The following is a 23,596-nucleotide window of genomic DNA, read 5'->3' as shown; positions in this document are numbered from 1 at the left end:
ACCCAGTCTCACTCCCTTCCCAACCACTGCTTCCCTTTCATTCCCCTCGACTCTTACAACTGCCATTTGGTTTCTGTACAAATTGTAAATACTCTTTCGCTCCCTATATTTTACCCCTGCCACCTTCAGAATTTGAAAGAAAGTATTCCAGTCAACAGTGTCAAAACCTTTCTCTAAGTCTACAAATGCTAGAAACATAGGTTTGCCTTTCCTTAATCTAGCTTCTAAGATAAGTCGTAGGGTCAGTATTGCCTCACATGTTCCAATATTTCTACGGAATCCAAACTGATCTTCCCCTAGGTCAGCTTCTACTAGTTTTTCCATTCATCTGTAAATAAATCGCGTTATTATTTTGCAGCTGTGACTTATTAAACTGATAGTTCGGTAATTTTCACATCTGTCAACACCTGCTTTCTTTGGGATTGGAGTTATTATATTCTCCTTGAAGTCTGAGGGTATTTCGCCTGTCTGATACATCTTGCTCACCAGACGGTGGAGTTTTGTCAGGACTGGCTCTCCTAAGGCCGTCAGTAGTTCTAATGGAATGTTGTCTACTCCCAGGGCCTTGTTTCGACTCAGCTCTTTCAGTGCTCTGTCAAACTCTTCATGCAGTATCCTATCTCCCATTTATCTTCATCTACATCCTCTTCCATTTCCATAATATTGTCCTCAAGTACATCACCCTTGAATAGACCCTCGATATACTCCTTCCACCTTTCTGCTTTCCCTTCTTTGCTTAGAACTGGGTTTCCATCTGAGCTCGTAATATTCATACACGTGGTTCTCTTTTCTCCAAAGGTCCCTTTAATTTTCCTGTAGGCAGTATCTATCTTATCCCTAGTGAGATAAGCCTCTACATCCTTACATTTATCCTCTAGCCATGCCTGCTTAGCCATTTTGCACTTCCTGTTGATCTCATTTTTGAGACGTTTGTATTCCTTTTGCCTGCTTCATTTCCTGCATTTTTATATTTTCTCCTTTCATCAATCAAATTTAATATTTCTTCTGTTGCCCAAGGATCTCTACTAGCCCTCGTCTTTTTACCTACTTGATTCTCTGCTGCCTTCACTACTTCCTCCCTCAAAGCTACCCATTCTTCTTCTACTGTGTTTCTTTCCCCCATTCCTGCCATTTGTTCGCTTACGCTCTCCCTGAAACTCTGTACAACCTCTGGTTCTTTTAGTTTATCCAGGTCCCATCTCCTTAAATTCCCACCTTTTTACAGTTTCTTCAGTTTTAATCTACAGGTCATAACCAACAGATTGTGGTCCGAGTCCACATCTGCCCCTGGAAATGTCTTACAATTTAAAACCTGGTTCCTAAATCTCTGTCTTACCATTATATAATCTATCTGAAATCTGTCAGTATCTCCAGACTTCTTCCATGTATACAATCTTCATTTATGATTCTCGAACCAAGTGTTAGCTATTATTAAGTTGTGCTTTGTGCAAAATTCTACCAGGCGGCTTCCTCTTTCATTTCTTAGCCCCAATCCATATTCACCTACTATGTTTACTTCTCTCCATTTTCCTACTACCAAATTCCAGTCACCCATGACTATTAAATTTTTGTCTCCCTTCACTATCTGAATAATTTCTTTTATTTCATCATACATTTCTTCAATTTCTTCGTCATTTGCAGAGCTAGTTGGCATATAAATTTGTACTACTGTAGTAGGTGTGAGCTTCATGTCTATCTTGGCCACAATAATGTGTTCACTATGCTGTTTGTAGTAGCTTACCCGCATTCCTATTTTTTTTAAATTCATTATGAAACCTACTCTTGCATTACCCCTATTTGACTTTGTATTTATAACCCTATATTCACCTGACCAAAAGTCTTGTTCCTCCTGCCACCGAACTTCACTAATTCCCACTATATCTAACTTTAACCTATCCATTTCCCTTTTTAAATTTTCTAATCTACCTGCCCGGTTAAGTGATCTGACGTTCCACGCTCCGATCCGTAGAACGCCAGTTTTCTTTCTCCTGATAACGACATCCTCTTGAGTAGATCCCGCCCGGAGATTTGAATGGGGGACTATTTTACCTCCGGAATATTTTACCCATAGGACGCCATCATCATTAACCATACAGTAAAGCTGCATGCCCTCGGGAAAAATTACGGCTGTAGTTTCCCCTTGCTTTCAACCGTTCGCAGTACCAGCACGGCAAGGCTGTTTTGGTTAGTGTTATAAGGCCAGATCAGTCAATCATCCAGACTGTTGCCCCTGCAACTACTGAAAAGGCTGCTGCCCCTCTTCAGGAACCACGCGTTTGTCTGGCCTCTCAACAGATACCCCTCCGTTGTGGTTGCACCTACGGTACGGCTATCTGTATCGCTGAGGCACGCAAGCCTCCCCACCAACGGCAAGGTCCATGGTTCACGGGGGGGCTTTATTCATGTAAGTACAGTATTTCTATCAGTTAGTTTTCCACATAAAAAACTCTCATCATTACTGTGAAAACAGACCAGTTGGTGAGTGTGGAACAAGATCCAAATTGAACTTACAGTTGCAAAAGGGGACTAAATATAAAACTCGAAAGAGCATTTTCTATCAAGAAATAAAATTATACATTGAATTGCCAAAGGATATTAAATAAATTACTAAAACAAACTTATTTAAAAAGTCAGCTGAAAACTACCTCTTAAGCACATATCCTATACAGGGAAAGTTACTTAGGTAACACAGTGTAGAGTTTTGGTGAAAAAAAAGCCAAATAAGCAAGTAATAATGAAGCACTCCTATAATTTTACAAAACGTTTTTGCTCTATTTCTTTCTCTTTTTTCTGGAAAATGTTACACTAAATCTCTTCAAAGTGTTATACTAACATCTTATCCTGTATCTGTGGACATCATCTCACTCATAACAGAGGGATACTGACTAGGCTTTACAGGCAAAAAACGGATAGTTGCATTGAATGAAACTGGAATGGAAGATCTTCGTCTAGGTCCTGACATTAGTTAATAGTGTGTACAAAGTGTGTGTAGCACATGCAGTGATTGGTATTCAGAAATAGTAAACAGTGAAGAACTAGCCATTTCCTTAATGAAATATGTGCACATAAAGCATACAGTGACTGATGTTGAGAAATGAATGAACAAAGTATTACTAGCATTTTTACATGCACTGTTTTCAATGCACTGCCCCAGCAGCCAGAGACACTTGTTGTGTGTATGTGTGTGTGTGTGTGTGTGTGTGTGTGTGTGTGTGTGTGTGTGTGTGTGAGCTACATTTTTTTTGTAATATTGTCTTTATTCCATCCTGTATTTTCCATTGTTTGATTCGGCCCTGTATTTAGTAGGATGGAGGCTCTAAAACTGCCATCCAGGCATCCTGCTTTAGGTTTTCTGTAGTTTGCCAAAGTTACTTCAGGCAAAAGCCAGGATGGTACCTACTATTAGGCTACATGACCTATACTAATGAAACTAGACCCGTAAGTAAGTAAATGGCTTTATATATAAAGTACAATTTCATTTCTACAATATAAGCCATGACATGTCCAATATCCTTGTAAAAGTGCCCCATGGATACATAAAACAACAACTACTACTACTACTCCTGCTGCTGCTGCTACTGACCACTCAATTATCCAAAACTTACAGGCATTAAGTGAAGATGGGTTGAAAAGTGCTCATGTTGCTTGATGACTTCCAAGATGTGCTCAATATGATTAAAGGTGTGTGATCTTTGTGGAGTGGGGAGCAAGGGCAGAGTGGTAGGAGCAATGGCACACAAGTGCATGTGAAGTTTCCTTTGTAACAATGTTATGAGAAGGAATGTTGCTACTCACCATATAGCTGAGATGCTGAGTCACAGATAGGCAGAACAAAAAGACTCTCACAATTAAAGCTTTCAGCCATTAAAGCCTTCATCAACAATAGACACATATGCAAACACACACTCACGCAAATGCAACTCACACTCATGACTTCAGTCTCAGGCAACTGAAACTACACTGCAAGCAGCAGCACCACCGCATGATAGGAGTAGCGACTAGGTGGGGGTACGAAAGAGGGTGGGGCGGGGAGGGGGATAGGCAGTATGGTGGGGGTGGCAGATAATAGTGCTGCAGGTTAGGTGGAGGGCAGGGGAGAGGTGGGAAGGGAGGAGGGAAGTAACGGAAAAGGAGAGAAATAAAAAGACTGGGTGAGGTGGTGGAGTGATGGCTGTGTAGTGCTGGAATGGGAACAGGGAAGGGGCAGGATGGATGAGGACAGTGACTAACAAAGGTTGAGGCCAGGAGGGTTACGGGAATGTAGGATGTATTGCAGGGACAGTTCCCACCTGTGCAATTCAGAAAAGCTGGTGTTAGTGGGAAGGATCCTTTAGAAAAGCTGGTGTTGGTGTGTACCATAATCTCAACTGAAAACACTGTGTGAGGAGTTTTCAGACTTGTTTTTGGAAGTTATAGGGTGTGCTATGAATTTTTCTCCTCAAAGTTCTTTGAAATCCACGGCCTGGCATTGCTTTTGTCGTGCACATCTGATTTCTGTTGTCCTGAAAGAACAAGTGCAAGCAGAATTGGACAGTCTTCAATCTCTAGGGGTGGTGCAATCTGTTATGGCTAGTGAATCATCATCTCTGCTGGTTGTAGTTGAGAAGCCATCAGAGAAACTTCACCTCTATTGTAACTTCAGTACTATGTCGACAAGCAGTCGATCATGGATACTTATTATCCTCTCCCATGCCAGGAAGAACTGTTGGCAAAAATATCAGGTGGCCACTATGTTTCTAAAATTGATCTGTCTGAAGCCTATCTGCAGGTTCCTGTGGACCAAGAGTCTCAGCAAGTTGGTCTCTATCAGTATTTGAGCCTTCCTATTTGGAATGGATAGCGCGCCTGCTATTTTCCAATGATTTTAGAGCAACTGACTATGCTTGTCACAGGTTGCATTAATTATCTGGATAATAATGTTGACGTGGGCACCTCCAAAGCCAATAACTTGAAAAATTTGTGCACTTTGTTTTCTGTCTTACAGTCCGCAGGCTTATGGTGTATCTGGAGTTTCTTTTAAGCTTCTATTGTTTATTTGGGGTTCATAGTCTCCCAGGATGGGATGTGATCTCTACCAGACCACATCTCCACTGTTACATCTATGCCTCGTCCCTCATCCATGAAGGAGCTTCAGGCCTCCTTTCGTAAGATAACCTATTACCATGAATTCCTGCCTGGGGCAGCCACATTACCCCACCCGTTACGTGCCTTGTTATACTACAATACTGGCCATTAAAATTGCTACACCCCGAAGATGATGTGCTACAGACATGAAATTTAACTGACACGAAGATGATGCTGTGATATGCAAATGATTAGCTTTTCAGAGCATTCACACAAGGTTGGCACCGGTGGTGACACCTACAACGTGCTGACATGAGGAAAGTATCCAACCAATTTCTCATACACAAACAGCAGTTGACCGGCATTGCCTGATGAAACATTCTTGTGATGCCTCATGTAAGAAGGAGAAATGTGTACCATCACGTTTCCGACTTTGATAAAGGTCGGATCGTAGCCTATCACGATTGCGGTTTATAGTATCGCGACATTGCTGCTCGCGTTGGACGAGATCCAATGACTGTTAGCAGAATATGGAATCGGTGGGTTCAGGAGGGTAATACAGAATGCCATGCTGGATCCCAACGACCTCATATCACTGGCAGTCGAGATGACAGGCATCATATCCGCATGGCTGTAACGGATCATGCAACCACATCTCGATCCCTGAGTCAACAGATGTGGACGTTTGCAAGACAACAACCATCTGCACAAACAGTTCGATGATGTTTGCAACAGCATGGACTATCATCTCGGAGACCATGGCTGTGGTTACCCTTGACGCTGCATCACAGACAGGACCACCTGTGATAGTGTACTCAATGACAAACCTGGGAGCACGAATTGCAAAACGTCATTTTTTCAGATGAATTCATGTTCTGTTTACAGCATCATTCATGTTCTGTTTACAGCATCATGATGGTCGCATCCGTGTTTGGCAACATCGCTGTGAATGCACATTGGAAGCATATATTCGTCATCACCTGGCGTGATGGTATGGGGTGCCACTGGTTACACGTTTTGGTCACCTCTTGCTCTCATTGATGGCACTTTGAACAGTGGATGTTACATTTCAGATGTGTTATGACCCGTGGCTCTACCCTTCATTCTATCCCTGCGAAACCCTATATTTCAGCAGGATAATGCACGACCGCATACTGCAGGTCCTGTACAGGCCTTTCTGGATACAGAAAATGTTCGACTGCTGCCCTGGCCAGCACATTCTCCAGATCTCTCACAAATTGAAAACATCTGATCAATGGTGGCCGAGCAACTGGCTCGTCACAATACGCCAGTCACTACTCTTGATGAACTGTGGTACCGTGTTGAAGCTGCATGGACAGCTGTACCTGTACACGCCATCCAAGCTCTGTTTGACTCAATCCCCAGGCATATCAAGGCCGTTATTACGACCAGAGGTGGTCTCAGGATCTATGCACCCAAATTGCGTGAAAATGTAATAACATGTCAGTTCAAGTATAATATATTTGTCCAATGAATACCTGGGCCTGGGTCCTGAACTACAAAAGTTCTAATCAAATGTTGAAATCCAAACTAGTACTGAACCCTTGTTTAGATGTGTGTTCTCCCGACCAGCACATAGTTTTGGCGACTGATGACTCTCAGTATAGCATCGGCATGGTCCTAGTGCACTGATATGCTGACAGCTGTAAATGACCTGCTGCTTTTTCCTCTAAATCTCTGACTCTGGAGCAGCAGCGATACACTCAGGTGGAAAAATGGCTCTTGCCATAGTTTACACTCTCCAGAATTTTCATGTTTTTGTATGACTCCAAGTTTCATCTTATCATTGACCGTAAACCCTTGGTTTCCATTTGTAACCCTCATACTTCCTTGCCTAACATGGCAGCACACTGCCTACAATACTAGCCGCTGTTCTTGTCTCACTATAATTTTGAAATCCATTTTCAACCTATGTCTAAACATGCCATTGCAGATGCCTTGTCCCACCTTCCTGTGGATCCTGATCCCAATTTTGATAATGAAGAATTGCCTTGCTTTCATCTTGATATTGAAATGCAGGCCACAGTCGAGTGTTTCCCAATTATAAGCTCATGCATAACAGACTGCTGTTACTGCTGATCTGATTCTCCGCCAGCTACTTCAGTTTGTTCAACAGGGCTGGCCAGGTAAACCACTTGGTTGGGCTTTGGACACACTGTCTTTCCTTACGGTATCTCCTCTCTGTTTTTGATGGTGTTTCACTGTCACCCACAGAAGACCTCTCTCCCAGGTAGTCATTCCCATCACATAACAGCACGCAGTTCTATGCCATCTCCATCGGGGCCACTGGGTAGTTTGGCGCACTGAACTGTTAGCTGGGAGACATGTTATTTGACCAGGGACTGATGGCAAAATTGTCCATTTTGTCACAGCTTGTGAGCAGTGTGCCCCACAGCAGGCAGCTCGGGGATGTCTCTGACCCCTGACCCACTCCACAACAGCCTTGGGAATGCATTCATGTAGATTTTGCGGGTCCCTTCTTGAATTGCTATTGCCTCTTGGTTGTGGATGCATTTTGCCTTTTCCTTACTTTTTCGGTTGTGTGCTGATATCAGCTGAAGTCACAATTCAACTGCTTTTGGGGTTTTTTCTGTTGAGTGGTTGCCTTTTACCTTAGGTTCCAATAATGTATCCCAGTTCATTTCTCACACCTTTCATTTGTTTTGTTCCTGTCACAGCATTCCTCATGTTATGGCTCTCTCATTCCACCCTCAATCAACCGGTAAGGTGGAACAGCTAGTGCATATATTAAAGTCCAAAATGAATAATTTGGTTGTTGAGTCTTCATGCAACTGCTGTGGCTGGGTTCATCTGGCCACTTCATTCCAATTTCACCAGTGTGGGCATGAGAGTTTGTGCACCAGCCCAAGTGGATACCGACCACTGTTGTCCACCACCATGGACGCCATATTTGTGACATCCATATAGCCAACGGGCTGGTGGTGCGCCAGTTTGTTCAGTTGCACTCCCGCTCGCTGCCAGAAGCTACCAGTTCAAGGGTGTGGCCCCCTCATTGCAGTCTGCCCCACTGCCTTCTGCCTAAAGCCCATTGTCACCTGCTGTGGAGGCACCCCTGTCCCACTGGCTGCCTCTTCTATGGCAACACCCTGAGGTTTGAGCTTCCTGGCAAAGCACACCAGTCTGTCTCTGGCCTCGGATCCATTGCCGCAGCCTGCTGTTCCAATTGGGCTGCCTCCCCAGTCCCCTCGCCATCATCCCCAGCAGACCCATTTCCATCTTCTCTGCACTGGGACCTGCCTGCTGATGATGATTCAGAGATGCCAATGGCACCCTCCTCCCTGGTGCTGACAGTGGGCACCACATATGCCCTCTGCCCTCGGGCATGCCCGTGTCTCCACACATTCCAGCCCTATGCTCTGGTGTTCACCCAGCATCTCGTCCTGTCCTTGCCGACGCACTGGGTTCCACCACTTTGGATTTGATGCATTTGTCTATCATAGGCACACCAGCATCTTCTTCATCGCCTGGGCACACTATTCACATGACGGAGAGGACAGAAAGAGATCAGCTTTTAACGTCCAGTTGACAATGTGGTCATTAGTGACAGGGCTCAAGCTCAGGTTAGGGAAGAACAGGGAAGGAAATCGGTCATGCCCTTTCAAAGGAACCATCGCCGCATTTGCCTGAAGTGATTTAGGGAAATCACGGAAAACCTAAATCTGGATGGCTGAATGTGGGTTTGAACCATCATCCTCCCGACTGAGAATCCAGTGTGCTAACCACTACACCACCTTGTTTGGTACGAGGGAGAGGTGTGCTCTATCCTGTTACTAGTGCATGTGAGTGTAAGTGTATGTTGCCGTGCATATGCACTTAAAATCAACTGCCAACTGTATTAGTGCGGGCCAGCCACTAGAGGCTGCAGGAAGCATGCACATGACTCAAGTCTCACTGTGTTCTTTTACTTTGGGCCACTCACATCATTTGTTCTGTGTATCACTTATGTTGACACTTCAGTATGATTCTTTTGTCTTGTTACATGTGGAGTAATGACAGCAGGATGTATACGTGGATGAGGAAAAAAAATTCCCTGATTGTTCCCGGGATTCCCGGTTAAAAGTACACTTCCTCCCAGGTGAAAATACACTTTTTCTGTGTTAAGTGAGAGTATACTTTTCCTCGGAATAGTAAAACTTATGTCTTTTGAATGGTTACGGTTTTACACATCGGCGTAGAATTTCCCAGCAACTCAGGGAACAAAACATGTTTTGGGAAAATGTCTGACGTGCAGCAACATGTACACTGGTGGAATTCGAATTTATACTTTTGTAATATGAAAATATGCAAACATCGCACATTACTTTCCGAAGCATTGAAATCAAGATTGCGATGCGCATGTGTAAGCCAGTCGTAGCTCTCATCACATGATCTTGCCAGCCAACAACAGTGGATATTCAGAACATAGGACACGTGATGTAGTCAGCCGATAGTAACATTATTGTTAAGAAGAGCGAACACACAAACAGGAAAAGTTAATGGTTTAAATTAATATACTCAGTGTTGCTACAAGAAAAAAAAGGTTTCACATATAATATTGCCCCTTTTTGCACGTGTTACACTTTAAGATACATCACACAAATGTGCCAGCAAAATTTTTAAGAACAACATAAATGTCAGATGTTCTGGGCTCGAAATTATTCTAAATCATCATACTAAACGACCTGATTTTTAAATGAGAGTCAAATGCTCTGTGATTTAAGAAATTCATTGTACATTCTCACACATAATTCATCTTACGTAAAAGGAAATTTACTTTGAAAGCAACACTTTGCAAACCACTATTCACAATATTTTCCTGCGAGCTGTTACAAATAGGTTTGTTTCAGCAGTTACCAGAGAGTGCCAGATACCAAGCGTTACCACACTTGCGCAGCTACAATGACGCAGGAAGTCCGTATGTCTGTATGTATAAAACATTAAAAGATCTTACATAATGTCATAAAAGAAACACAACATAAGAGGATACTCCAAGAGTACGGGAATTTTGTGAACCATGCTACAATGCATAATTCAGCTTAAAGTGTACATTCGTATGTCCAGATTTTGATGTAAATTTTTTTGAAGTACCTGTACTGTATTATCTCATGTTTGGTTCTTCATTATGGCATAATGCCACAGATGCTAGAAGTTGAAAACATGCACTTGAAATGCAGTGAACAGTTGAAACTAGCAAATAGTGTGGAATTAAATGCTCTGTTTCAAATAAATTGGCTGGCTCAGTGGAAAAGATTAATTAAAGCTAAATTTCTTTAGCAAATCGACAAAAATAACTTCATTGTTCTGTAATGCAATTAATGCTTGACTGTCAGAAAGGGGAATTAAATAAAATCTGAAACTAATAACATATTTTAGCCTTCCATAATTATGTGAATGTCTTTTAATTCCCGGCCACAGAAATCCATTTTGTTTTCATTTGAAGTGAGAGCAATAAACGAAAAGGAAACAGCAAAATCACTAAACGTAAACACGGCTCACATGAGACTACCCACATCCCCATTACAGCTGTGTATCAGCCTCGGATTGATGATATTTCCAAACCGGGGCAATACCAGATAATGGTGCCCCTACTCCCTTGAGCATTTGAGGTAGGAGGCCAAAAGTTTTAAAAATCAACTTTTCACAAATATGTCCATTTTGTAGTGCAAGTCTTTCTGAAGAGTCAGGTAAATAAAATGTATGTGTTTGACAAAATGTAAGACATGTTATTTGGTCTTAAATATACCAAAGTGCAATGCCACGACTCTTCACACAGCATTCTTCTATCACATGTCACTGTATTTTGCTCTGTGGAACTCAAACGTGTAACATTTTGTAATGGGTGCCATCATACTATATTCAGGACAGTGGAAATTACAAAGTCCTGTGGTGCCTCTCCTGCACCCAGTCAGCCAGTTTGACAACCTGCCCCTGTCTAAAAAAACTCACAAATACTGGATGGGATTATTTGTAACTGGGAGAACAGGAACTCTTCACAAAATTTGCACTCTTTATTGCCTATTAGCTAATAACTTCTACTTCTACATCTACATCTACATCCATACTCCGCAAGCCACCTGACGGTGTGTGGCAGAGGGTACCTTGAGTACCTCTATCGGTTCTCCCTTCTATTCCAGTCTCGTATTGTTCGTGGAAATAAGGATTGTCAGTATGCTTCTGTGTGGGCTCTAATCTCTCTGATTTTATCCTCATGGTCTCTTCGCGAGATATACATAGGAGGGAGGAATATACTGCTTGACTCTTCGGTGAAGGTATGTTCTCGAAACTCCTGCAGAGTCTTCCGCTGGAGTTTATCTATCATCTCCTGTAACAAAGTGCGCTGCTCTCCATTGGATCTTCTCTATCTCTTCTATCAACCCTATCTGGTATGGATCCCACGCTGGTGAGCAATATTCAAGCAGTGGGCAAAAAAGTGTATTGTAACCTACTTCCTTTGTTTTCGGATTGCATTTCCTTAGGATTCTTCCAATGAATCTCAGTCTGGCATCTGCTTTACCAACGATGAACTTGATATGATCATTCCATTTTAAATCACTCCTAATGCCTACTCCCATATAATTTATGGAATTAACTGCTTCCAGTTGCTGACCTGCTATTTTGTAGCTAAATGATAAGGGATCTATCTTTCTATGTATTCACAGTGCATTACACTTGTCTACATTGAGATTCAATTGCCATTCCCTGCACCATGCGTCAATTTGCTGCAGATCCTCCTGCATTTCAGTACAATTTTCCATTGTTACAACCTTGATGTTTTGTGTGACATAAAATTAAATATATGATACATAAAACCAGCAAAGACAATAGACAAGCAATACGGTACACATTACTTCAATCTTTAAGTCCTAGCATTGCTTTTCTCACTAACCTCAGTATAGCTTTACATGGCATGCTGAAATTTAGAAGAATTTGCACTTACAGTTTTCTAATGGTAAGTACAAATTGTTCTAAATTTGGCCACTAACTTCACAAAAAGAATTGATACCCAACTAAAAAATTACGTGTTTCTTATGTAATGCAGCAAAAGTCAACGAAATGAAGCAGACCCACACACACTGACAACATCAAAAGAAATGGCTTAATACACACAAAAAACGCACTTGAAAATGGGAATTATTTCTCGAAACGCATCGTGTGAAAAGTAAAATAAAGAAACATTGTGACTGGTAGCAGAAGATTTATTTATTAATAAACAAAACTATTGTCTGCACAGAAGCTGCAACTGTTGATTAGCTCATTTTTGGCTGAGATCTGTCAGAATAAAATGTGCAATTTAACTTCAAAGTGCTTTTCAAGTTTTATTCAATAGATTTTCCCTTCATATTCTGTAAATCAGATGCAGTCATACTCCCAATAGAAATAACTCAGTAGTATTTTTTCTAGTAAGCAAATGTAAACAACAACATTCTCAATGACTGAACAGACAAAGCTAAGTACTGTTGATTATAATGTGAAATCTCCTGTTACAAAAAATAAATTAGACTTGCAAATAAGTTTTGTATTATATATGAAACACTTGTGAAATAATAAACTGAAATGATTAAATTTTATAATAATTTATTGTTACAACAATACTGATACCATTTTGTTGCTTCTCAGTATTAATGATCCTGTTACCTTAGAAGTTATATCATCATTAAAAAATAAAAACTCTGCAAGAAGGGATGGGATACCCATTACAGTGATTAAAACAGTGTCTGACATACGAGGTGGAATCCAAAATTTTCAGGACTAGTGCTGCCATCTGCAAAGTAGGAGTGGTAGATCTTTGCACCACTAGGAGGCAAGAGCTGCGTATCTGATGAGTCAGTGTGCAGAGTGGCATTCAGCTGGCAGGACGTCTTGCATGTCCACAGTGATTTCCATAATACTGTGTGTTTGGTATGTGGCGATTTTACTATGGATCCGCGAACAGAACAGTGCATGTGTATAAAATTCTGTGCGAATCTCAGGAAAAGTGCTACGGAGACCCTTGCAATGATTCAACAAGTGTTTGGGGGACAGAGCATGAGAGCAACAATCATCCCACTGGAATAGCCCGGGCTCTCCAACACCCAAAAAAGCGAGACAGGTGAAGAGCAAAGTGAAGATAATGATCATCGTTTTCTTTGATACCAAGGGAATTGGGCACAAAGAATTTGTCCCACCCAACCAAACAGTGAATTCTGCTCCATGAAAATGAGCGGCGATGACAGCCTGAACTTTGGCGTCTAGGGAAATGGCTGCTGTGTCATGACAATGCACCCTGTCACATGTCCTTGTTCACCAGGACCTTTTTGACAAAAAACAACATGGCGGTTGTACCCCACCCACCGTAAACACCCTCCCTGTGACTTCGCGCTATTCCCAAAACTGAAACTCAAGTTGAAAGGTCATCGGTTCGACACTCTAGAGAGGATTCAAGAAGCATCATTGGTGGTGATAAACATTCTTAAAGAAGAGGTCTTCCAGAAAATGTTTGACCAGTGGCAGAAGTGCTGGGACCAGTGTATATGTGCGGATGGGAACTACTTCGAGGGTGATGGTGACTATTAGTCCAAAGGTAAGGTTTACAACAGACGGCAGCACCAGCACCAAAAATTTTGGATAGCACCTCCCCTAACGAAAATATTCAACCGATCTTTTGAACAGGGATGCTTCCTTGGTGTTTTGAAGAATGCTGAAGTCAGATCTCAGTTCAAGAAAGGGCCGAGGGAAGACATCAAAAACTACTGCCCTATTTCTATTCTTCCAGCCCTGTCAGAAGTGTTAGAGAAAGTAGCTGCAAACCAGATCAAAAATGTTATTGTAAAAAAAAAAAAAAAAAAAAAAAAAAAGAGAGATTATTTTAAATAACCAATCTGGATTTCAACCAGGAAAAAACACTCTGGATGCAGTGAACAACTTTATTGTAAAGATATGCAAATCATCGGATCAGAGGAGTAAAGTTGCAGATATCTTCTGTGATCTAATAAAAGCATTTGACTCCATGAACCACATGCTTATCTACAAATTAGAGAAATAAGGGATTACGGACAATGCTCTAAATTGGCTCTCATCATACTTATACAACAGAAAACAAAGGGTATTTATCACTTCAGATTCAGTGAATTATTATTCTAAGTGGAGTACAGTATCTCAAGGTGTTCCTCAAGGGTCCATTTTGAGGCCAGTCCTATTCCTATTCTACATAAATGACTTACCCCTAAATATAAATTCCCCATCAGTTCTATTTGGAGATGATACTTCTGCTTTAATTGAAGACAACAATACAGTAAAAATTCCGAGCTCCATCACAAGCACACTGGATACCTTGGAAAACTTGTTCCACTTAAATGGGTTGAAACCGAACATTGCAAAAACCCATATGGTACATTTCAAAACCTAACATTCAAAATGTGTGGAACTTAAAATACAACATAACGATCAACTTATGGAAGAAGTTGACACAGTCAAATTCCTAAGACTAAATATGGACAAGAACATAATCTGGAATACACGTTATTGACTTCCTGTCGAACAATTTTGCAATGCAAATACTAGAAATTTCTGCTGGCTTGAGTACACAAAAAATTGTTTATCACAGTTATTTTGAATCTGTTATTAGATATGGTATAATTTTCTGGGGAAGTTCAAGTAGCGTATCTCGAATACTGAAACTGCAAAAGAAAATTGTCAGATATATGTGTATTGCACAGGAAACAGAGTCTTGTCACCCATTATTGTGGAAACTACAAATCCTAACTGTTCCCTCCTTATACATTTATGAAATTATGATATCCCTACACAGAAGACAAAAGTTCGTTGAGGAGATTCATTTTAATTACACTTATAACACAAGAAATAAAAATAATTTTTTGCTACCCACACACTAGTTGAAATTATATGCACAGACTCCACTGTATATGGGGATGACAATATATAACAACTTAATGGGCAAAAACATATTTAATATGAAGTTGGAAATTTTAAAAACAAGGCTACAGCAGGTTCTGTGGGAGAAATGAAGAATTCATAGAGGATGAAATGATAATTTTGGGAAGGGGTAATTAAGTGTTAGATTTTATTATATGTATATATAACAAAATTCTATTATTATTATGCAGTTTGTCAAATTCAGCTGTTTTGTGTTTATGGTGAAATTTTACTGCAATTTTGACGTGTCTCCTGAATCTGAAGCAAAAGATTCAGATTATGTACATCATGAGACAAATAAACCACAATTCACAATAATATTTCCAGTACATAAGACAATTTTATTCTAACTCTGCTGGTGTGTTTACATAAACACAGCCCATAAACAGAGATGTCTGAATAGTATGTTCTGCTTTAAAAGTACTGTCTTTATACTTAGAAAACTCGTAGCATCATGAGTGGAAGAACACACATTGGCATTTTCTACCATGTTACAATTCTCAAGGGAGGAGGCTTTATCTCAGTACAGCTGGGCCTATTTGGCAACATTTTTGCTGAATAAAGGATTAATTGATTTTGAAAGTCCAGGAAGGAATAACAACAAGATGGAAAGAATAGATTACTACTCATCACATGGAGGATGCAATAGGTCATAGAAACAGGCACAATGAAAGAGATTGCTAAAATATTTAAGCATTCAGACAATGTTCCTCTTCTGAAGTAGAAAACAGATACACATTCACACAATCATAACTAACAACTTTTCCTACCTTCACAACAAAAGTAAATTCGGTTCATCCTTCAACTTTAGCTGAAAGGGTAGTCAAGCAAATAAAACCCACTGGTGATATAGATGCATCCATTGTCAAAATGTTATTGTATTTTATGATTTAGCCCAATTTTTGGATAACGTACATGTTTCAGATGATATTACATACCAGCTATTGACAACCCACAGGCTTAAGTTTTTTATTCATTTTAAAAAGATTTATCCAATTCTAGTAAAGATAAATGATAGTTTCAGAAGAGGTGGTTGGATGCATTTTCCTGGTTGGTACATCTCTTATCTTTCAAAGGAGAAATTAGTAAATATTGTGTATTGTTTAGACAAAATTTAAAAGAGGTGTTTAGGTACCTTTCTGATCAGTGCTGAAAAAGGCTTAAAATATTTCCAAGAAGATGCAACAGCATGTTCCAAATCCAATTTACACCAAGAAGTAGCAACTGGTGTGATTCATTGTCCACAGACAACTGATTTGCATGCAGTCTCCATGGACAGTTTCAAAATCTCTCTGAATGACACCAGTATTATGTATGCCACACTGAACATATGCTGATAAGAAAAAATGGAGGTGCTGAATAAGCAGTAATATAAATGGTTTTAGAGCCTGGTTCGCACCATTTCATGAAGTTCCCTAATGTATGATATGAAACCAAGATTAATTATTTTCTAACTGATCACCTGCAGTGGCATAAAACATTCCATGTTCAGTATTTTTTAGGACCATCTCATTAAGGCACTTATTCAGTTATAAGAAAGAAGAGCTGTAAACAATACCGGCAGTTTCTCACACACACAACAAAGACAAATTTATGGCACTGGGAAATGTAAATTTCCTTACATCACTTTTATTTATACAGTAACACACCTGCAGCAAGTCCAGCAAGGAAACCTGCCCCCAATGCTGATGTGTCTGCTGTTGTTGAACGTTCAACTTTGACACCTGTGAGGTCAGCTAGCATTTGAGCCACAAATGTGTTTTGGGACACACCACCATCAATTCTGTAAAAAGAAAAACAATTTATGTGTGATTTTAAATTTTCCCAGCAGAGGAAGATTTTGAATTTTCTTCATTATTCAGCCAGGTGGCATTGTTCAGAAGAATTGATATTTCAGCAAGCTGTCTTCTTGCCATCTTCAGTTTGATGACTGGCAGTCTTCTGCAAGGTGCCATACTTATATCCCCTCCCCCTCTCCACTGGCAGCCTCTAGCCAGATGTCTCTGCGTGAGTATCTGTGATGAGGGAAGCATGCCGCCAGGGCAGAATCCACTGTACTCACTCCTGCTACCATCAACGCTGAATGCAGGTCTCTGCCATCACGATGTGTCTGGTCTTTTTCATGTCATGATGGGAGCGGATTTCCCCAGACTGTCACTGTGCTTTAACTGTGCTCACAGCTGGTCTCACACCTTGCTTATTTAAATCTGCTGTCAAATGTTCATTAGTTCATTGTGTAGCCAGATCTCTGCTGCCTCTTTTAGAATACAATCCCAGAAGGTGTTGGACCGTTGTGACAGCTTGCTGCCATTTTAAATCAGCATGCGCCCATGGAAGGCTAGACAATCCAGATGGCACAGGAGAGATGCACAATGAATAAATCCCATACAGACAACGAACAGCCAACAAAGGCTGCTGTACCAGAGCACTGCATTTCCCACTGGAATTTCATGAATTACAATGGCACTAAGCTGTTGCAACTATCTTACTTCTCCGGGGATTGTATCCTAAAGGAGGCTGCAGAGTTCTCGCTACACAATGAACTACACTGGTTTTCATTTACACGAGGCCTGGGGGCCACCCTCAAGCATGATCAAAGCACAACAACAGTCTACGTGGAAATCTGCTCCCACCATGGCAACTGAAGATGATGATGACATGCTGTCACCACATCAGAATGCCTGAAAATAACAAGAAGTTTCATTGCCAAAATTTTGCACCTTCTGGACAACACCACCTGGATAAATACCCAATAAATACTCAAGTTAATTTATTTTATTAGTTCAATAATTTATCCTTGAATACCAGTTACCATATTGACTTTTTTGTTATGAATTGCTGACAGAAAAAAGAGAATTTAGTTTCACTATAAAACAATTATTTGGCAATCACATTACATATCAATGACATCATTTCTATGCAATGGCTACATTTAAATTCCACAAGGGCTGCAAGATTCATTAGCTAAATATCATTGCCATTCTTGTGTAGAAAATGCATATTTTGGCATAACTAAGTTCACTACTTCTTTATCAGTCAACTGTTATAAAATATAAATGTTATAGGAAAGTTCTGGTAGGATGTAAATAATTATGGATTAAAGGAGACCACTCTTCAAAAAGCACAAACATTGAGTCATCAATAGCTACATTCAACTTACTAGTTTTCAGAGCACTTCTTTTCCAAGCTAGAGTAAAACACACACACACACACACACACACACACACACACACACACACACACACACACACACACACACACACACTTTTTTTAATCTTTTTTTTTAACCGGGTGTGTGTGTTAGGTGGGGTGGGTAGAGGGAGAGAGGGGCAGAAGACAGGAAGAGTGATTGGGGTTGAGTGGATAGTGCCTCAAAGGAAGGCAGCCAGTTTGCTGGCTACGAAGGTGGGGGAGGGAGGGGTTGCATGTACAGGGGTTAACCATGTGATGGACAGTTGTTGGAGCCAGCAGGGCAAGGTGCACACTTAAGGTGATGTGGGGACATTAATTGGGAGGGGGTGACAGGGCAGAGGAAGAGGAAACTGTTTGGTGGAGCACGTGGAGGTAGTGGGTTGCTAGAGGCCGAGGCCAGGATGATTACAGAAGTGGAGAATATATTGTAAGTGTAACTCCCACCTGTGTAGTTCAGAGAAGCTGGTGGTGTAGGTAAGAATTCAGAAGGGTGGTCATCTTTGTTCTTGGTAACAGTTTCGCAGTGGCCCTTCATCCTGGTAGACAGCTGGTTGGTGCTATGTTATATGACATGGCTTGTTGCACAAGTGGCTCAGCCTCTGGTGGAGTAAGGCAAGCCTGTGACAGGACAGAGGTACGAGGTGCTGGGTGCGTGGATTGGGCAGGCCTCGCGCCTTGGTCTACCACAGTCCTGGATCCCTGTTTGTCACTGTTAGTGCTACCTGCCTATACACCAACATCCCTCATGTCCGTAAACTTCCCACTATGGAACTCTACCTCTCCCAATGCCCTTCAGACTCCAAACCCACCACCTCATTCCTTATACACCTTACTACCTGTACCCTGACACACAATAAACACAACTACTTCTCCTTTGAAAAGAAGATACATAAACTAATCTGTAACAAAGAGTACCTGCATTCTGACAGCTGCCATCCCTTTCACACGACACCAAAAAGCCTTCACATACCACCTAGCCACCTGTGGACTAGCCACCTGTGGACAACGTACCTGCAGGGATGAGAAATTCCTTGCCCACTACGCTGAAGGTCTCATGAAAGACAAGCATTACCCCCAAACCAAGTCCAACTCCACCCATCCAGCATCTCCTACTACAATCCATCATTTGCCTATCCTACCTTATCAGAGGCCAGATCACCTGCAAGAGCAGCCACATCATATACCAACTCTACTGCATATGCTGCACAGCTTTTATGTCAGTGTGACTACCAACCAGCTTTCTACCAGGATGAATCGCCACCACCAGACTGTTGCCAAGAACAAAGTTGGCCAATTGGGGATACAACAAGCAGCTGAGCCCAACATGCCCAATTTCAATGGCTGCTTCACAACCCAGGCCATGCCGATCCTTCCCTCCACCACCAGCCTCTCCGAACTATTCATGTGGGAGTTACCTTTACACATCCTCCACTCCAAACTTGCCAGACGTCCATAATTCTGGCCATTTTAATTTGTGCATCTGCTTGCTGGCTCCAGACTTGGGGGAGGGGGGGCACTGATCTACAGCTAGCTGTGAGGCAGTAGCGTAAGTGCCCTTTCTGGTGGACAAGAGGTGCACATTTGCGATGAAGAGAAAGCAGTCAGCTCTGTGATTCGGTGTCCATAGACCTTCTGGTTTGATTGCTGAAACAGCATTGTGGGGCTTGGGCATAATAGGGCAAAGAGTTAATGGTTGGTGCCTGTAACCAAATTGTTGACCTGCAGCTTTCTCAAATATTAATTCCACACAACTCGTCTGAGTTATCAGTTTGAAAGGATTGCATTACACAGTGTGTGGGTTTGTTGATCCAAAATGCAGATACCCAGTTATTGAGTGGACGCTGTTCTTGTACGTTGGTTTGTCTTTTATCATAGGTTTTTTTTACGTTTTTTAGTTAATGCCACAGCCATACTTGGCAGCTGTCTTGTGTGGGCATGGTCTCATGGGTGAAACTTTGGGTGGCACGCAGGTGGATCTTGTTCCATTATTGCTGTAACCATGAGCACTTCATTTCACTTTTGTGCCAAGTGTTCACTATTGGGTTATAGAAAGAATCTTGTAATGAAGAAAGATGGTGTTGTGTGTAAAGCAACCAGGACTGGAATTGTGAGGAAACACTCAGGCAGCAGGCACCACAACCTAAACTATGGACTTTGTGTGCTGGGTTATGGGCACTGATCAAGGTCAATGTTGTTGAGTTGATGTGAAGTGTTTGCACAGGTTGCAGCCTATGTCATACATTCCAGCAATGTACTATGGTACTGCTGTTGTTCAGCTTGTCTTGCTTGAGTCTACAGCAAGTTGTTAGTTGTTCATTTTCTTTAACTCCGTGCTGATTGCAATAACGGGTTTATATTGATATTTTACACCCTTGCCTGGGTGTGTGAGTCCAGAAATTATGCATATGTGCTGATCATTCAAGACTTTATTTATTTGGAATTCTTCTTGAGATTTTTATTTTCTTGTGTCACATGTGCAATACAAGTGAGAGGTTTGCTTGTCAGCAGTAGTGCTTCTGAAAGTATTATGCACCTCCGGCATTCTGGTGAAAAATGCCAGGAAGTATATTTAAGGTTTTGTGACAGCAAGTGTGAGCAGAAAACTGATAATTTTCTAAGTTTTGATACAGCACAGTCTGCATGGCTTTTTTTATACTGGTGATCACTGTTGTATTTAATTCCAATCACAAGCACTAATATTAAAAGAATTTCCTTGCATCTCAATAGAACTATCCCTTAGTTTTAAGTTTAGATGTGGTGCAGCACAATCCACTAGGCTATTATACTTATTAGTTATGTAGCATAAGGAAACCTCTGAAAACCTAAGGGCTGTTGTGCTGGTCTCCTTTAGAATATATCTATCTTAAGGCATGCTAACCTACCTAAACTGTCCTGCATGAGAAATGAATTTCTTGGGCTGCTGATGTTTCGGCATGCAGCAAGTGTATTGGATAACACTGTGCAGCCAAATTGGTGCATCAGGCACAAGTAGTTCCATGTTACATGTTTTTTATCCAGTGGCGATAAGGGAATAGGGTTCATTAATTGCTCTAAGCATCATGGTGGAGTAATTCTTGAGGCAAGGACAAACAACATGACCTATGGATTCACTTGCTTTGGTTACTGTATTGCGCAAGCCTGTTGACAGGGAAACGTGATCAGTGGCATTAATTATCAAAAGCTGAGTGAATACTATTACATCACTAAAGTTCAATTTTTTAAGTAATGACAACATTTAGAGTCAGTTTTGAAATTTCTTTTTTCAAAGTGAGAATCTGTAGATTTTGGAAAGATTTTTTAAAATATTTTATTTCTTCAGGGCTATATAATTTTGTTAATACTGTATGATTAAACTTTAATCTTTTGGCATCAATTTCGAAATTTTTAAAATGAGAATTTGTGTATCTTAGAAAGTTTTTAAGACTACAAAAATTTATTAATACTGGTTATGAAACTTTAAAATTAATATCCCTTCTGAATGTTATTGATGTAAAATTGTCCTATCATTCCATATTCATCTCACATGCCATGCTGTGTGCCATGTGTAAGAGATTGATGATGTGACTGGGCAGTGGTTCTTACACCAAACTCAGTTACAGGTCTTTGACCATTACTGGAGGATCAGTGGTGCCCGACATTGACTTCCAAGCTGTTGGTCCTGCAGCCATGACGGAATATCTATGATAGCCTGAAAAATTATTGAACTTGCCACACACAAATGTTTCAATAAATGAGATACAGCTCAACCTAGTTAGTTAATAGAAGTCCAGTCCTCCATTCCTAACGACTAAAATTTCAGTTCACTGTAACTGTCCTGGCCTCAATCTCCATTCTTCCTCCAACCTATCACTCTCTCCCAATTAACATCCCACATTATCTTCAGCAGGCACCCCCCCCCCCCCCACCACCACCACCACCAGCTCCAGTGACTGTGTATCATATGACCAGCCCATGTACCTGCCACTGCCACCCTTCTCTCCCGCACACCTAGCTGGGAAAGTGCCTACCTCCCTCCGAGCCACTAGCCACCCACTCCAATCCCTCTACCTGCCTCCACCTCTCTGTCCCCTCTACCCATCCCATGTGACTCTACCCCCACCACAACCTAGTCCACCTGCTGAAATGCAGCACTGGCACTGTTTGCCCTGCTGGAAACATATAGGGATATAGGCAGGTGCATGTGTTGTACTCTTGCTTGAAAAAGGATTACTCTGAAAGCTAGTAAGTGTTCTTTCTTTTTGCCTATTGACAACTTAATGGTTCTGCTTATTGGTAAGTGGTCTCCTTTAATCCAAATGTGATATACAGGGTCATTACAAATGATTGAAGCGATTTCACAGCTCTACAATAACTTTATTATTTACAAAACCCCAAAAAGTTTTTTTTAGGCATTCACAAATGTTCGATATGTGCCCAGACTCGGCGCAGCATGTCCCCATCAATGAGTTCGAAAGCATCGTTGATGCGAGCTCGCAGTTCTGGCACGTTTCTTGGTAGAGGAGGTTTAAACACTGAATCTTTCACATAACCCCACAGAAAGAAATTGCATGGGGTTACGTCGGGAGAGCGTGGAGGCCATGACATGAATTGCTGATCATGATCTCCACCACGACCGATCCATCGGTTTTCCAATCTCCTGTTTAAGAAATGCCGAACATCATGATGGAAGTGTGGTGGAGCACCATCCTGTGGTACGTTTAGCTCCCTGCTTGCTTTATTCGTCGACTTCCGTGGGCTACGCGTGAAACTTGCCCGCATGCGTTCAACCATTTCTTCGCTCACTGCACGCCCGTTGATTTCCCCTTACAGAGGCATCAAGATGCTTTAAACTGCGCATACCATCGCCGAATGGAGTTAGCAGTTGGTGGATCTTTGTTGAACTTCGTCCTGAAGTGTCGTTGCACTGTTATGCACCATTTTGTCTCACTGCGCTCTCGAGCACTCTGGCGGCAGAAACCTGAAGTGCGGCTTCAGCCGAACAAAACTTTATGAGTTTTTCTATGTATCTGAAGTGTGTCGTGACCATATGTCAATGAATGGAGCTACAGTGAATTTATGAAATCGCTTCAATAATTTGTAATAGCCCTGTAATATACTAATTTCTGGATAACTTTTTACTTCTGCAGGTCTAGTTTTATATCATACACTAAAATCCAATACTGAGTGCTAAAATCAAGTCAAATTTTAATTTCATAATTTGCTAATACATAATAGAAACATATTGATGTGATTTTCTACCAGTTTAATATATGAGAACCTTGACTTCTATCAGTTTTCTTAGTAACCTGATAAGAAAACCCATTTTAAAATTTTTCTTGGTACATATTACATAGCAGTTAATCAACTATGAACTACTGACTGAGTGTATCCTGTAACAATAGCTATGGCCCATGAGTGCACATACTGC

The 23,596-nt window shown here is 41.2% G+C and overlaps 1 protein-coding gene across 1 annotated transcript in view; it reads right to left on the bottom strand.

Moving 5' to 3' along the window:
* The window catches only part of LOC124612299 (putative glycerol kinase 5), a 394,929-nt gene that overhangs the window by 9,031 nt on the left and 362,302 nt on the right, over positions 1-23,596 (bottom strand). Inside the window, exon 10 of the mRNA XM_047140412.1 lies at positions 16,647-16,780. Coding sequence (XP_046996368.1) covers positions 16,647-16,780 — 134 coding nt within the window. The remainder of the gene's footprint in view (positions 1-16,646; positions 16,781-23,596) is intronic.

The sequence above is a fragment of the Schistocerca americana genome, chromosome 4 (assembly GCF_021461395.2).
Source record: "Schistocerca americana isolate TAMUIC-IGC-003095 chromosome 4, iqSchAmer2.1, whole genome shotgun sequence".
NCBI classification, from domain to species: domain Eukaryota; kingdom Metazoa; phylum Arthropoda; class Insecta; order Orthoptera; family Acrididae; genus Schistocerca; species Schistocerca americana.
Note: the sequence above shows the minus strand (reverse complement) of the source record. Positions and strands in the feature narration are given on the sequence as shown.